This window comes from Gekko japonicus, unplaced genomic scaffold (genome assembly GCF_001447785.1).
Source record: "Gekko japonicus isolate JY-2015 unplaced genomic scaffold, Gekko_japonicus_V1.1 scaffold1347, whole genome shotgun sequence".
In the NCBI taxonomy this organism is placed as follows: Eukaryota; Metazoa; Chordata; class Lepidosauria; order Squamata; family Gekkonidae; genus Gekko; species Gekko japonicus.
In genome coordinates this window covers 489,547-506,299 of record NW_015171544.1, presented here as the reverse complement: position 1 = coordinate 506,299, position 16,753 = coordinate 489,547, and the positions used below count along the sequence as shown (strand labels likewise).

At 47.4% G+C, this 16,753-nt stretch overlaps 1 protein-coding gene across 1 annotated transcript; it reads left to right on the top strand.

The window, feature by feature from the left end:
* The first annotated feature begins 8,506 nt into the window (after positions 1-8,506).
* Positions 8,507-9,472, top strand: LOC107117529 (olfactory receptor 51I2-like). The gene has a single exon (XM_015419668.1). It carries the CDS (start codon positions 8,507-8,509, stop codon positions 9,470-9,472), a length of 966 nt encoding a protein of 321 aa, XP_015275154.1.
* The last annotated feature ends 7,281 nt before the right edge of the window (positions 9,473-16,753 follow it).

Here is a 16,753-nt window from a genome sequence, read left to right as displayed (position 1 = left end):
AAAGTGTTCCAACCCTTTTATCATTCGAGTTGCCCTTTTCTGCACTTTTTCCAATGCTATAATATCCTTTTTAAGGTGTGGTGACCAGAACTGCACACAGTATTCCAAATGAGGTTCCACCATTGATTTATATAAGGGCATTATAATATTGGCTGATCTGTTTTCAATTCTCTTCCTAATAATCCCCAGCATATCAATGTGTATTTATATTTATGATTTTTGACTCCAATGTTCATCAGTTTGCACTTGGCCACTTTGAACCCCATTTGCCATGTTGACGCCCACTTGCCCATCCTTGACAGATCCCTTTGGAGTTCCTCACAATCCTCCCTGGTTTTCACCACCCTGAACAACTTTATATCATCTGCAAATTTAGCCACTTCACTGCTTACTCCCAACTCCAAATCATTAATGAACAAATTAAAAAGCTTCAGACCGAGTACTGATCCCTGTGGTACCCCACTGCTTACCTCCCTCCACTGAGAAAATAGCCCATTTATACTCACTCTCTGTTTTCTATTAATTAGCCAGTTTTTGATCCACAAAATGACATGTCCTTTTATCCCATGATTTTTGAGCTTACTTAGGAGCCTTTGATGAGGAACTTTATCAAAAGTTGTGTGAGGCAAAGCACCCTGATTCCCCTCAAGGGTCAACGTGGATATTAGCTCCAGCTTGCAGCTGTCCATAATTGGGCCTTTCTGCTGACAAGCGGAGGCTGGACGACCATCTTTTGGGTATGTTGTAGGGCTATATTTCGGCTCTGTGCCTGCAGAGTGCAGGGGGTTGGGCTAGATGACCTGCAAGGTCCCTTCCAACTCTTACATTCTATGATTCTATGACACCATTGAAAAGTACGCAGACGGAGAGTGATTTCAGCAAAGCGTACTTTATTCAGTCAGGAACAAGACAGCTTTGGCCGGCTCGCAGGCCGGCTTATATTCCCCAAGAAACTGCCACCCAAAACACCGCCCCCCACTTCCCAATAGGTTATTTACAGTGGCCGAGAGTCCCATTGGCTTCTCGGCCAGGAGCCTAGCCCCCTGATTGGAGCGGGCTAGGATCTGCATAGTCCATTGTCTCTTGGAGCGAAGCTCAACGGTTGTCCCTGGACATGTCTGGACTTGTCAGGACTTGATACAGTACAACCATCTTGATCTCTTTCCAGGCCAGACTCAAGAATGTGGTCATTGGTTAATCATAATTCAGTTGTGTAACCAGATGGGGGGGGAGAAAGCAGGAGTGGATGTCAACATCTTCTGGAAGGTTCCATCAAGTAAGCTCCTTGATTGGGTCTGGGAGACCACCTGGTACCAGATGGCCAAAGACCCTGGGACCTCCTGCATTCCAAGTAGAGGCTCTTCTCCGGAGCCAGGGCCCCTCCCTAGGGTGGTGTGTTTGGTTAGTGTTTTACACTCTCCATGATACAATATTCTTTTCCAAGCCCCGCATGCACAGGGATGGAGTAGCCGTCTTTGAATACTGAGGGTATAAACCAGCCAGTAAAGTGACTAAATCCATGCTGTTGCCTCTTGCCTTTGTTTCATGAGTGAAGGGATGACAACTGATCGTCACGTTCTTTTGACTACAAATCAGCTATTCCAAACCACCTAACATACAGCAGACAAAAGGAGTATGGATTCGTGAGGCTATTCTGGAGGGTTCAGGTGCCTTTAAAGGGACTCTCCCCCTGAAGGTGTAAGAAGAGGAAGGAGTTCGGAAGGCGTGTAGCAGCCAGGGAAGTCTGGATGAACCTGCGAACCAGAAGAGTTGAGCTGACCATGTAAATGATAAAAGAACAAAATTTATTAGGGTGTACACATATTAAAATATATTCGGGTTAATTTTTTTTTCAAGTATCAGACTAATAAAAGCATATCAAACATTAATACACATGATGGGTCAACACTTTCCAACTGAAGACCAAACGCGTTTCGGCCTCACAGAGCCTTCCTCAGTGGTCACTATTACAATATAGTATAGACACACATTCAAACATATGTATACAAGATCTTTAGTACACTTATATAAAGACCAGATGTTGTATCCTGAAATTATAAAAATAGAGGGGGGGGGAAGGGGAAAAGAAATTCAAATTATTATTTCAAATGTATAAAAAGGTAAAGGTCTCCCTTGCTCGACGAAAGCCCGTAGATTCTGACTCTAGGGTTGCGGTGCTCATCTCCGTTTCCAAGCCAAAGAGCCAGCGCTGTCCGAAGACATTTCCGTGGTCATGTGGCCGGCATGACTAAACACCAAGGCGCACGGAACGCTGTTACCTTCCCACCGAAGTGGTACCTATTTATCTACTTGCAATGTCTTGCTTTCGAACTGCTAGTTTGGCAGGAGCTGGAACTAGAGACGGGAGCTCACTCCGTCATGCGGCACACCCGGCTCTCGAACTGCTGAACTACTGACCATCCAAATGCTTATTAATTTCAACAAACTATTTTTTCAAACTATACAACTGGAACTATTAATATAATAATTTCACTATTTCATTTCATGGTTTTTTATTTAGAATAATTGGAATGGATATGGCTATACATGGTCCGCTTAACCCTTCTGGTTCGCAGTGTCATCTTGGGTTGAGTTTCCCCCCCTTTTTTCCCCAGTCTAAGTCTGGATGAACCCCTCAGGGAGGGGGCAGGGCTGTGAGTGACAGAGCATCGCCTTGGCATGCAGAAGGTCCCTGGTTCAATCCCTGGCAGCATCTCCTGTTAAAAGGACCAGGCAGTGGGTGATGGGAAAGACCTCTCTGCCTGAGACCCTGGAGAGCGGGTAGCCAGTCTCAGCAGATGATACTGACCTTGATGGACCGAGGGACTGATTCAGTAGACGGCACCTTCCTGTATCCTGTATCTACAGTCTGCAAGGAGCAACCTGCTGTCAGCCGCCCCAGAGACCCCATGAGGCAGAGCAATTAAAGAAAATCGGCTCATCCCACACCAGGGCCTGCCTGTGGCTCTCAGGACCACCTCTCTTGGGCTCTGGTGGCGTACGAATACGGCCTGATGGGGGGCCTGGGATGTGCACATCTGGCATTCTGCGTGGAGAAGACAGTTCCGCAGCGGTGGCTGAGGAAAGAGACCAGGCTGCAAAGGGCGGCCAGCAGCGGAGCTGACAGCTGCTGAATGCGCGGGAGGTAAGCAGTGCTGGGGAACTGGGGGGGGGACATGTGGGGACAACGTCTCAGCCTTTGTTGGGAAGGAGCAGCTCGCTGGACGGGACTTGTTGCCTGGCTCAGGAAGTCCCCTTTCTCTGGCTTCAGCTTCCCCTTTCCTCTTTGGCTGGTTTGAAATATTTTTTGCATTAAAAATATTATCCCAACAGAAGACGAAGACAAGATGCTGGTCTTAAGAAATGCCGATATTGTTAGTCCGTGTCTGAAACGCCCTGACCAGGGATAGGCCAGGACAGCCCCGTCTCATCAGACCTCCGAAGCTACGCAGGGCTGGCCCTGGTTCGGAGGGACGGGCGAGCACCAGAAGAATGCAGCTCATTTTCCTCTGTGCTTCATGGTGGGCCCGGTTTGTGAGCCGTGAGCCATCACAAACTTTTTTGGTGCAAACGAACCTGTTTAGGTTGTGAGGTTTGTGTTGCGGAATCAACATTCCCTCTAATGTCGTTGTAGTTTGGTAGTAGTGGTTAAGTATGCAGACTCTAATCTGGGAGAACCGGGTTTGATTCCCCCACTCCTCCACTTGCACCTGCTGGATGACCTTGGGCAAGCCGTAGTTCTGACAAGAGCTGTCCTTGAAAAAGAGCAGTTTCTGTCAGAGCTCTCTCAGCCCCACCTCCCTCACAGGGTGTCTGCTGTGGGGAGGGGAAGGGAAAGGAGTTTGTAAGCCGCTTTGAGACCCCTTTGGGTAGTGAAGGGCGGGCTGTAAATCCAATCTCTTCTTGTTCTTCTTCTTGTTCTTCTTCTAAGCTGTGGAACCTACTGAGCAAAAATTCTACTTTGTGAGCTACTGGCATTAAAGCTGTGAGCGAGCGATTTGACTACTGAATAAATTAGTTTGCTCTGGAGCCCCATCCTTCCTGAGCGAAGACAGAAATGTGTGAGCCGGAGGCTAAAAACCTCACACTAACTCAGCTTAGGGGGAACAGTGGTTGTGGTCGAACGGTCCCCCGGAGTGCTAGAGACCCCAAACGTACAGGGGCTCTCCAGATGACTGTCCTCGGCAGACCCTCCAAGTTTGGCGAGGATTGGGATTACCGGGTTCTGAGTTACACCCCCTGCCCAAGAAGGTGCCCCCAGGAAAGAGCTTTCTGGGGACATGACAGGTGCAGGTTCAGAGACTCTGTGCAAGTTAGAGACTTCAGCCTCACACTCCGAGTTATGTGCAGATTGAATTTCTGGGGCTTCAGTTATGGTTCCCCAAATAAGAGGCCCCCAGGGAAGTGCTTCTGGGGAAAATGTCAAGGTCGGTTTCAAAAGTGCAAGTTACACACACCAAATGTACAGGGAACCGCACCTTGCTGCCCACTCGTCTACGGTTTCTCCCTTGTTGTTTTAGAAGTTTGGGAAATACTTTGATTGAGCGGAGACTGTCCAGAAACAGATCCATTCATGAACCGCCACAAACTGCCTGAAAGTTTGTGGAAAGTTCGGACAGGTTGACTCGCCACAAACGTCAGTTCACAAACCGGCCAAAATTAAACAGGAACTTTAGTTGGTGAGCAGGTTCATGTCCATCCCTAGGCCTGGGATGTGCACATCTGGCATTCTGCACGGAGAAGACAGTCCCGCAGCGGTGGCTGAGGAAAGAGACCCGGCTGCAAAGGGCGGCCAGCAGTGGAGCTGACAGCTGCCCTGGTTTCTATTTGGATGGGAGACCACCAACAAAACTCAGGGTCACCATGCAAAGGAAGGCAGTGGCAAGTTGGCAACCCACCTCTCAATGTCTCTTGTCCCAACCTAGATGGCCCAGGCTAGCCCAAACTCATCAGATCTCAGGAGTTAAACAGGGTTGGCCCTGGTTGGTACTTGGAAGGGAGACCACCAAGGAAGTCCAGGGTTGCTATGTAGAGGCAGGCAAGGGCAAACCAGCTCTGTATGGCTTTTGCCCTGCCCTGCCCTGGATGGTCCAAGATGAGTCTGACCTCGTTAGATCTTGGAAGCCAAGCAGAGTCAGGAGGGCAACAAAGCAGGGATAGGCCAGGGCAGCCCGGCCTCATCAGACCTCTGAAGGTACGCAGGGCTGGCCCTGGTTCGGAGGGACCGGCGAGCACCAGAAGAATATGCAGCTCGTTTCCCTCTGTGCTTCATGCTGGGCCCCGTTTGTGAGCCGTGAGCCGTGAGCCATCGCAAACTCTTTAGGTGCAAACGAACCTGTTTAGTTTGTGAGGTTTGTGTTGCAGAATCAACATTCCCTCTAATGTTGTTGTAGTTTGGTGTGGTGGTTGAGCGCACGGACTCTAATCTGGGAGAACCGGGTTTGATTCCCCCACTCCTCCTCCACTTGCACCTGGCTGGATGACCACTCTGAGACACCTTTGGGTAGTGAAGGGCGGGGTACACATCCAATCTCCTCCTCCTTCTCCTCCTCCTCTTCTTCGCTGTGGAGTCTTGTGAGCAAAACATTTTGTGAGCTACTGGCATTAGAATTGTGAGCAAGTGATTTGGCTACTGAATAAATTAGTTTGCTCTGGAGCCCCATCTTTCCTGAGCGAAGACAGAAATGTGTGAGCTGGAGGCTAAAAAACCAGTGAGCTAGCTCACACTAACTCAGCTTAGGGGGAACACTGGTTGTGGTCGAATGGTCCCCCGAAGTGCTAGAGACCCCAAACTTACAGGGGTTCTCCAGATGACTGTCCTTGGCAGACTGTCCTTTGGCGAGGATTGAGATTACCGTGTTCTGAGTTACACCCCCTGCCCAAGAAGGTGCCCCCAGGAAAGAGCTTTCTGGGGAAATGACAGGTGCAGGTTCAGAGATTCTTTATAGAAGAGACTCTGTGCAAGCTAGAGAGTTCAACCTCACCGGGAACCTCCCACAGATCCTGAAGGTTTTTGGTCATCTTCTGGGCATGGAACAGCAGCCACTGTGGGTGTGAAGGGGGAGGTATTTGTGAATTTCCTACACTGTGCAGGGGGTTGGACTAGATGACCCTGGAGGTCCCTTCCAACTCTATGGTTCTATGGTTCTATATCCAGTCCTGTAGAATTCTGCTCGACCAGAAATGTTCAGCTCCAAACAATGGTGGTGGGGGGGGGGATCAGTCCCAAATGGAGGGTGTGTGGGGGGAGGTATTTGTGAATTTCCTACACTGTGCAGGGGGTTGGACTAGATGACCCTGGAGGTAGCTTCCAACTCTATGATTCTATGATTCTATATCCAGTCCTGTAGAATTCTGCTTGACTAGAAATGTTTAGCTCCAAACAATGGTGTGTGTGTGTGTGGGGATCAGTCCCAAGTTGATAAGGCTCAACGCCTCTTTTCATTTTTGGCTGTGCTTCTTTTCAAACCACAAATGCCACTGAGACACCACGCCCCCTGCCTATTGAGTAGAAGTCCACCACTTGATGAATACATAGAATCATAGAATGTTAGAGTTGGACCTTGCAGGTCATCTAGTCCAGCCCCCTGCACTCTGCAGGAGCATAGCCAAAAGAGAGCCCTACATACCTACAACATACCCAATAGAGAGTCGTCCAGCCTCCTCCGCTTGAAAACGGTCCAGCGAAGGAGCCTCCACCACCTCCCGAGGCAGACTGTTCCACTGCTCGACCACTCTTACAGTCAGGAAGCTTCTCCTGATATACGACAGCTCGTGCAGCCGTTATTATTCTTTGGGGGCTGTGCCTTGCCCCCCTCTGGCAGTACAGAACAGAGGAGTCCACGTCTTCTTTCCAAGATGACTGTCCCACTGCAGCAAAGCCCCCCTTCCAATTCTTTGTACGCTTGTTGTCGTTCAACATTGTCTTGCTGCACAATAAGATGTGTGACTGAATGTGGTCCAGTGGCACCAGTCTCCAAACATCCATGCCCTTGTGCCTCAGCAGTTCTTATGTGGCTGCTGCACTCTCCACATGTGTTCTCCTTTAAGAGAGTTTTTCTGCCAAAGTATTTTTATTTATTTATTATTTTTATAGCCCACCCTCCCAGCCATGGCCCCGACCTCCCAGCCAGCCACAGTGGGGCATTTGGGGGCTCTGCCTCCTTTCTTAAAGGCACAGTCCCACAAGAATTTCTCCTGTAGATGCTTTTATCAATCATTTTAATTTTTTTTAAAGGTGTGCTCTCCTTTAAGAAGAGTGAGGTGTTGTAGCTGACTAATTACTGCACTGAGCAAGGGGGTTGGAGTAGGTGACCTCTAGGATACCTTCTAACTCTGTGTCAAGAAACTGGTCTCCTTTAAGAGAGTTTTTCTGCAAAATTATTTTTTATTTATTTATTATTTTTATAGCCCACCCTCCCAGCCATGGCCCCGCCCTCCCAGCCATAGCTTTCTTAACTACAGAAGTCCTCACCCCCACCTGCCGGCTTGTTCTCAAAACTGTTGCTTAGGCTGGCAGAAGTGATTAACTTGCAGCAGCTGAGAACTGTCATCTAAAGTGGTTGACAGCTTGCAATTCAGAGATCTATCCTGGGTTTCTATTGGCTAGGTGGCTTTTCTTTCTGCACCGAGAACTTCACCCCCACTAGAAAGAAATTTGCCTCACAGGAAGAAGAAGAAGAGAAGAGATTGGATTTATATCCCACCCTTCACTACCCAAAGGAGTCTCAGAGCGGCTGACAAACTCCTCTCCCTTCCCCTCCCCACAACAGACACCCTGTGAGGTCGGTGGGGCTGAGAGAGCTCTCGACAGAAACAGCTCTTTTTCAAAGACAGTTCTTATCAGAACTAGGGCTTGTCTAAGGTCACCCAGCCAGGTGCAAGTGGAGGAGGAGTGGGGAAATCAAACCCGATTCTCCCAGATTAGAGTCCGCGCACTTAACCACTACACCAAACTTAATCACTACACCAAACAAGCCACCAAATCCCGGCTACGGGCCTGATGTGTGGCCTCATGAAAGCCAACATGGTGTAGTGGTTAAGAGCGGGGGACTCCAATCTGGAGAGGCAGGTTTGATTCCCCACTCCTCCTCCACATGATGCCTGCTGGGTGACCTTGGGCCAGTTATAGTTCTCTCAGGACTCTCTCAGCCTCATCTACCTCACAAAGTGCCTGTTGTGGGGAGAGGAAGGGGAGGTGATTGTAAGCTGCTTTGAGACTTCTTAAGGTAGCGAAAAGCAGGGTATGAAACCCAACCCTTCTTCTTCATGTTCAGGGGTCTAGTGCGACACCCCAAAGCATCCACTCATGGAGGAAATACTCCAGGGGGAAGGCCTGGGTTGGTGTGCCATCAATGTGACCCACCTAAGAAGATTCCTGACACAGGGATACAATCAGCCATGCACACCTCCCATCCCTTACTCGCCAGATGTTTTGCAGTAATCCGAATACTCCAGGTTCAGAGCTGACATGCTGCTGGTGTTTGTATTTACATGCAGGTCCTGTATGGAGAATGCTCATCTTCATGGAGCCCCTGAAAACCGGAGCCGTGTTCCTCCCGTGTTCATCCTGACCGGCATCCCGGGATTAGAAGCTAGGAGCATCTGGGTCGCTGCCCTTTTCTGCTCCCTGTACCTCCTGGCAATTCTGGGAAACAGCCTTATTCTCCTTGTGGTCGTGAAGGACCAGACCCTGCGCAAGCCCATGCACCTTTTCCTCTCCATGCTGGCTGGGAGCGAGCTGGGGATCTCTCTCTCTTCTCTTCCGACCGTGCTGAACGTCTTCCTGCTTGATGTCCGGGAGATCGGGATCGATGCCTGTCTGGCCCAGATGTTCTTCATCCACTCCTTCTCCATCATGGACTCGGGAGTCCTCTGGGCCATGGCCTTTGACCGCTTCGTAGCCATCTACAACCCCCTCCAATACGCCACCATCCTGACCAACTCCCGGATCGTTATGATAGGTTTGGGGGTTGCTACGAGGAGCATCGTCCTAATGATACCCTTGCCCGCTCTCCTGCGGGGACTGCCGTTTTGCAGACCCAACGTCCTCGCTCATCCCTACTGTTTGCATTCCAATTTACTCCGCCTGCCATGCGCTGACATCACAGTGAACAGCCGATGCGGTCTGTTTGTTGTCCTCTCTACTTTTGGGCTCGATTCGCTGTGCATTGTCCTCTCCTACATCATGATCCTCAAGACGGTGCTGGGCATGGCCTCGAAAGAAGGGCGCCTGAAGGCCCTCAACACCTGCGTCTCCCACATCTGTGCGGTGGTGGTGTACTATGTCCCTATGATCGGCGTGTCCATGGCACATCGTTTTGGCAAGCACGCTTCTCCTCATCTTCACTCCCTCATGGCCAATGTCTACCTCTTGGTTCCCCCAGTCCTGAATCCCATCATCTACAGCATCAAGACCAAGGAGATCCGCAAGGCGCTCAGGAAGTTCTTCTCTCAAAAAAGTTCTTTGTAATGGAAAAGTATTTAATCTGTTGTCAAAGGAAAAGTATTTATTGAAATATTCATGGATCTTTAGGGCCTAGTAGACAGTGGCTTAGAGGTTAAGATGCTGAACTGTGGACTGGAAGGTCTGTAGTTTGTCTGTTCGAGACCCGAATGCTGCATGCCGGAGTGCGCTCCCGTCTCTGGCCCCAGCTCCTGCCAACCTAGCAGTTTGAACACAAGAAATTGCAAGTAGATAAATAGGTGGGAAGGTAACAGTGTTCTGGGTGCCTCGGTGTTTAGTCATGCTGGCCACATGACCATGGAAACATCTTCGGACAGCGCTGGTTCTTCAGATTGGAAACAGAGATGAGCACCACCCCCTAGACTCGGATTCGACTAGCTTTCAAGCAAGGGAAACCTTTACCTTTTTTTTAGACAGGCCACATATACAGACCCCCCCTCCCCCAATGCTTGCCTCATTTTTATCTAATCCCATATATATGGCTAACCATGTTGCTGATGACTCACTTTTAACGCGTTGCACCTTGGGAGCTGTAGTTCTCCCCCCCAATTGTTTATTTATAATTTGATAACATTATATACAAATTATCATTATTTTACATTTGTTATTCATGCGAGTCATTTTTGTGTTATATTATCTAACCAAACATAGAACATTTTCCGTCTGTTTTCAAATATTTCCTGATTTTTCCCTTGTAATATAATGCTTAATCTGTCCATTTCTGCTAGCGACAACAATTTCTCTATAATCTCCTCCTTTGAGGGGTATTTTCCTCTTTCCAATATTTGGCTAATAGTATTCTTGCCGCTGTAAAGATATATGTTATTATACATTTATTTGACTTATTGTAATTTGTTGGAATAATATTCAATAAAGCAATTTCTGGCATAAATGGTACGTTGAGTCCTGTGATTTCTGTTACTATCTTATACATTTTTTGCCAATATCTCTGTATTCTTTCACACCTCCACCACATGTGAAAAAATTACCAACATTTTTCTTACATTTCCAACAGTTCTTATTAGCATTTGCATAACACCTTGCAAGACAGGAGGGCCTGGCGGGAGCTGGTCCATGGGGTCGTGAAGAGTCAGACTTGACTGTGCGACTGAACAACAACAACAACACCTTGCTATTCTATCTGGTGTCCAGTGCCACCTATGAAACATCTTATAAATATTTTCTTTGTATGGGATTGCTCTCATTAATTTAACTGAGTTCCATATTTTGGACCACTGCTCTATCTCTATTGTACTAGATCTTTCATCCACGCCACCATTGTCCCTTTGACAGTTTCCTCCAGGAGATAATCTGATACAAAGAATTTGTATAACTTTTGAATTTGTTAATCACTGGAGTATAGCCAAATCTTGTCCAACTCATTATTATCTTTATAGAAACCTATTTTTTAATCTTTGTTGAATCTTGATATTAATTGCATATTATCCCACCAAGTAAGTCTCATGTTCTGTGCTGCTAATTCGTCTTCATTTTTTAGCCTAGCGTTTTTATCTAAAAGATCTTCATAGGTTACTTTTTTACTTTTCTCAATTAATGTTGGTTTTGTAAGAGCGTCTATTGGCGCTACCCATTTGGGAATTTTAATGTAGTAAACCTTAATTTCTTTCCATATTTTCATTAAACTCATGACAACCCTTCAAGATAGGCTAGGCTGAGAGGATTTGACTGGCCCAAGGTCACCCAGCCAGCATCCATGGCATGGTGGGGATTCGAACCTGGGATTCCCAGATCATATTCCAACACTTTAACCACTTCCCCACACTGGCAGGCATAACTCATCGGACAGCGAAGCCAGGAGACTCCAAACTGGCCTCCGGCTTCAGGGCACCTGGGAGGATGACATTCCTTTGCAGTGCAGGCTGGCTGCCATGATGGGTGTGGATCCCGCCACTCTGCCGTGGGGCTGCAATCCTGCAGTTCAAGCCTGGCTCTGCCCCATTCAGGGCGCTCGGGCAGCCGTTCATCTGGCATGTCTGCCCCACCCACAGGCATGCCCGGATGGAGAGAGGGAGCTCACTCTGTCTCCGGCTGCCTGGAGCAACTTGCCAAAGGCTGCACAGAGGGAATTCACGGTCCTGCTCATTGCACCTCGTGACTCTTACCTTGCTACTGTTCAATAAAGTCTGGAGCGTTAGAAAGCTGTGCCCCATCTAATTGGTGCTGGGCAACTGAGGTTTGCCCTGACCCCTCCCACCCCCATCCTCTTGAAGGCAATGCCCTGAGGGCGCTAAGGTTCTTTGATTTGTGTGACTAGCCAATAAACCACACAGTGAGACAGACACTTCCAGGCAGTGAAGGGTAGAAAAAGAAATTTGTTCAAATAAAGGAACAACATTACAGCTAAAAGTTCCGCTCAGACGTTCAGTGAATAGCAGTAGGGATTGGACTTATATACTCTGCTTGCTCCTTCCAACTTTACATCGTTGTTGACATCATTTGCACATGCTCAGTTTAGATTTCTTTGTCTGAACAATCATCAGTTACATATTTGACAAACAAGATGTTTCTTGGCCGTGTCTCAACTCTACAATGCAGGTGCTTGTCTCATTGAAATTGATTAATACAGGTGCTCATTTTCTTGGCTGCCTACCTAGACTCATTTCACCTTTGAATGAACTCAGGCTGAGTTCCTTTTCAGTACAAAACTTAGCTGTTTTCATTACAAAAAGGGTTTCTTTACATTGATACATGCATATAAAAGTATAACAATATTCTTAATATCAATCTATAGGTTATTTCTATTAAAATTATATTTTTATTACAAAATTATAGCACTATTTTAAATATTAAACTCTCTATAAGCACTTTTCGGTATTTACATTTTTTATTGAGCATATCAGTCAAAACACAGACATAAACTCATTATTCATCTTATTGATATCCTCATTTCCCATTTTTAACAATTGTGAAACAAAAGAAAAAAACAATCCATCTGAGGTTACTATTGCAACAACCAATTTTTTTCTCTTTTAGTTCCTCTTCTTTTCCTATGCCCCTATCTTACCCGTTTATAAATCCCATCCAACTTCCCCATAACATATACATACACATAATACCACTCAAAAACTACAGTTCGTTCTAACTCGCATAGTACTATTACCCTGCTTCTGTACCTAAAATGAAAAGTTGAAAGGGTTGCCTCCGATTGTGGGAGCTATAGAGAGGCACTCTACAGTGAGAGGGGAATCCCCCTCTCTCCCTATATACGGAGGTCTTTGGGGGGCACACTCTTCGCCTCCTTGCTACACCCAGTTATGACGATAAAACCCTAAATTTCAAAATAAACAGTCCCATATTCCTATCCTGCTTAAACATGTTTAGAGATAAAGCCTACTCTTATGCTAATACATCTTGCTTCCAGTTGTTTCCTTTTATTTACACTATAACCTAACTATCAATACCATAATATATTCTACCCTTCACTATTCCCCCTCTTTCAATTTCATAACAGCCTCTACAAGTTTTCTCCCGGTCGTCTCATTATGTGCTGTGAATATTTTATTTTTTATATTAACAGCCAAATGTCCAAGTGCTAACCATCTGTATGGTATTTTCTTTTCTCTTAATGTTTTTGCTGTTTCTCGCAAACTTTGTCTTGCAATCAGCACCTCTGGGATGACGTCAGCATACAGAAACACGCATGTATCTTCAAGAAGCAAACCCTGTTTTTCACGAGCTATTTTGAAAAGTTTATTCCTTATATTAAGCTCTTTGAATTCGATGATAATGTCCTGCGAAACTCCTGGGGGGCCTCTCTTTGAAATGTTGATTCGGTAAAAGTAATTATCTCCACCGAAGCCTCTGTTACACCCTCCGACCGCAGCGTCTGTAGAAGCCACTTGTTTATTTCCTCCTTAAGGTGACCTGTTGCACAAAAGTTGGAGGACTTTTCTAATGCTGCAAAGTGGTCTATGACATAAAGCTTTTGTAGATACACTGAATCTACCTATCATTCTTTATTTTGATTCACCAAATATTTTTGTTAATTTTATACACCGTTTTTAGTCTAAATTAAAACTTCTAGTGAAATATGCAGTTTTACCTTGGCCAGTAGGGGTCCTTCTCATATAACATACATTCTGTATTCTTAATTGGCCTTTTTAATTGACAGGTGCCCATAATTAATTCCTGTGACTTCATAAACTTTTTTTTTGAACATCCCAACTTTCTGCTTTGTTAAAATAAGCTTGGTAGTTCCTTATAGTTTATAGCTATTTATTTAGCAAAGCTTAAAATTAATATTTCAGCTAGCTGCTTCCCTTACAAACATCCTATACCATAGTCTATAAACAAAATCTAAAGTCTAAAAACACACAGCAAGTCAGAAGAGGGGGTTTCCTCTCTTACAGTAAAGTTACCCTTTCGTTCACCCCAATTAGGCTTTTCCAGACTCATCTTGACCAATTACTCCTAGTTCTCTTTGAAGCAAAGTATCTCACTATAAATCTTTAACTTTGGCAGGTTGTTAGGTGATGGGAAGTACTGTCCTAATTAAAAGGGCTGATGTAAGAACACTTGTTCCAATTAGGAAATTATTTTGCTGTCAATTAAATTGGATTTAAAACACCTGTTTCTACAATTCTTCTTAGTGGTTAACAATTCGCCCACTCTTCCTGGGGAATCCCAAAGAACCTTTCTCAAAGATCTCTGAAATGCCAGCAATAACCAATAGACAATCATCTGAACCCTTGAGTATCCTCTACACTCTCATGCCAGGACACCCTCTGCCCCAACTGGAAGGTTCAGGGGGAGGGGGGACAGGGAGATTCTCTTGCAGTATTTGAAGGGCTGTCATGAAGAGGAGGGCAGGGAGCTGTTCCTGTTGGCAGCAGAGGAGAGGACTCGCAAGAATGGGCTTAAATTAAGGGCGGGAAGGTACCGGCTGGATCTTAGGGAAAACTGTTTTACAGTCAGATTTTTGCAACAGTGGGATCAGCTTCCTGGGGAAGTGGAGAGCTCCCCCTCCCTGGCAGTCTTGAAGCAGCGGCTGGACAAACACTGGTCAGGGATGCTCTCTCCTGTCGGAGCTGTCCTTGAAAGGGCAGTTTCTGTCAGAGCTCTCTCAGCCCCACTGAGTGTAAGCCGCTCTGAGACTCCTTTGGGTAGTGAAGGGCGGGGTATAAATCAAATCTCCTCCTGCTCCTCCTGCTCCTCCTGCTCCTCCTCTTCTTCTTCTTCCTCCTCCTCCTCTCTCTCTCTCTCTCTCTCAGCAGATCTTGCATTGGGCAGGGGGTCGGCCTCTATGGCCCCGTCCAACTCTGTGTGATTCTATGATTCCATCTCCTCCCCTGCCCTGTGAATTCCCCAAGAGATTTCCCTGAACAGTTCCCTCTGCACACATCCGAAGAGGTGGGCTCTGGTTCTTGGGAGGTTCACGTTAAACTCCACGGTGCCACTGGACTTCTGCTGTGTTCTTTTACAACTGACTGACCCGGCCACCTCCTTCCCAGTGACACATATGCTGGTGGCTGCAGGGGGGGGGATCCAAGGAGGGGACACGTGAGCCTTCAAAAGAGGGGGGGTGTCCGTGGGCACAGGGGGAGCCGGGGTGTGAAGGAGCCGGGGGGCCTTGCATGTAGCACAAAGCGGCCACAAAGGGGCACGTCAGCCGAAATGACAGTCCTGCCCGAATCACCGGCTGGATGGCCCCTTCCTGCTTTTGCAGTTAGCCGGTGGGAGAGGCAAAATATCGACTCTCCCCCATGTGGTAAGTTTGCCCCCCCCCCGGCCACTGGAGGGGTAGGGCTCTCAGATCCAGGTTGGGAAAATCCTCGAGATTTGGAGTCAGTTCAGTGAGGCCCAAGGAAGCCAAAGGAGATCTGAAACACCAAGTGCGAATGGCTGAAAGGGGGGATGGGGCTTTTTTGGGGGGGGGTGTCTCTGGGTGGTAGGCATCCTTTAAGGGGTGAGGGAGAGATTGGGGGCTTATTTTTAAACTATTACTGTAAGCCGCCTTGAACCATGAGCAAAGGCAGGATGTAAACATTTTAATAAATAGATTCAGGGGTCATTTTGTAGAAAAAGAGGTGCAGGGGCTCATTAGCATAGCTCATTAGCATAACTTATTTGCATACGGCACACACCCCTGACATCCCCAGAAGTGTGTCAGAAGGCAACACCCACCACTCAGGCTCCACTGGACTGTTTTGGCTTGCTAGCTATTGAGGGGGGAGGGAGAGAATGTGCAGACCTGTCCTCGCGGAGTAGGGAGAGCTTGTACCTGAAGAAACCTTGGTCTTAAAGGTGCCACTGGAGTGTTTTGGACTGGGGGGCGGGGGGGGGCTCTGCAACTTTCCTGGCTGCTTCTTGCTCTGACTGAGGGCTGCTGGGAGCAGGGGGTGGGGCTTGTTGCATGTGCCCGCCCCCTGGGCTCTTTACTGCCGGAGCTCCGCTCCTGTGCGCTCCTGCAGGAAATGACGCCTGAATAGATTAAATAAATAGATATTATGCTCCCCTCCACAGCTCTGCCCTGTTATATCTTTATATCTCATTCCAAACACAGCTGTAGAGTGTGGAACATAAAATCCACACAACTGAGCAACGGAGAGACAGAGAAGATTGTTTTCTACACGCATGGAGGAAATCTCAGGTTTGCAGAAGAATCTGAAAAATAAAAAATGACGAGGGGACTTTAAATACCCCAAAAGTTAAAAAAAGAGCTCCTGCAGTGTTATGTTATGAGAGTTTACCCACCATTTGGTGGGTTGCCTAGCAACCCCAATCAGTGTTCCCTCTAAGCTGAGTTAGTGCACGCTGTCTCACAGTTTTTTAGCCTCCGGCTCACACATTTTTGTCTTCACTCTGGAAGGAGGGCTCCAGAGCAAACTAATTGATGCAGAAGCCAAAGTGCTCGCTCACAACTTTAATGCCAGTGGCTCACAAAGTAGAATTTTTGCTCACAAGACTCCACAGCTTAGAGGGAGCATTAACCCCAATGAACCTTGCTGTGGCAGCAGGATGAGAGAGGGAGGATCCGTGGGGGGGGCAAAGGAGTGACAGGTGACAGTAGGGGGGAGAGAGGAGGAAGCGGTGGCAGTGTTAGTGAGAGGAGAGGAAGTGAGGAGGCAGGGGAGAGAGAAAGAATAGGAGGAGGAGGAGGAGAAAGAAAAAAAGAAGGGAAGAACAAGGGTCATTTCCTGCAGGAGCGCACAGGAGCGGAGCTCCGGCAGTAAAGAGCCCAGGGGGCGGGCACATGCAACAAGCCCCACCCCCTGCTCCCAGCAGCCCTCAGTCAGAGAAAGAAGCAACCAGGGAAGCTGCAGAGCC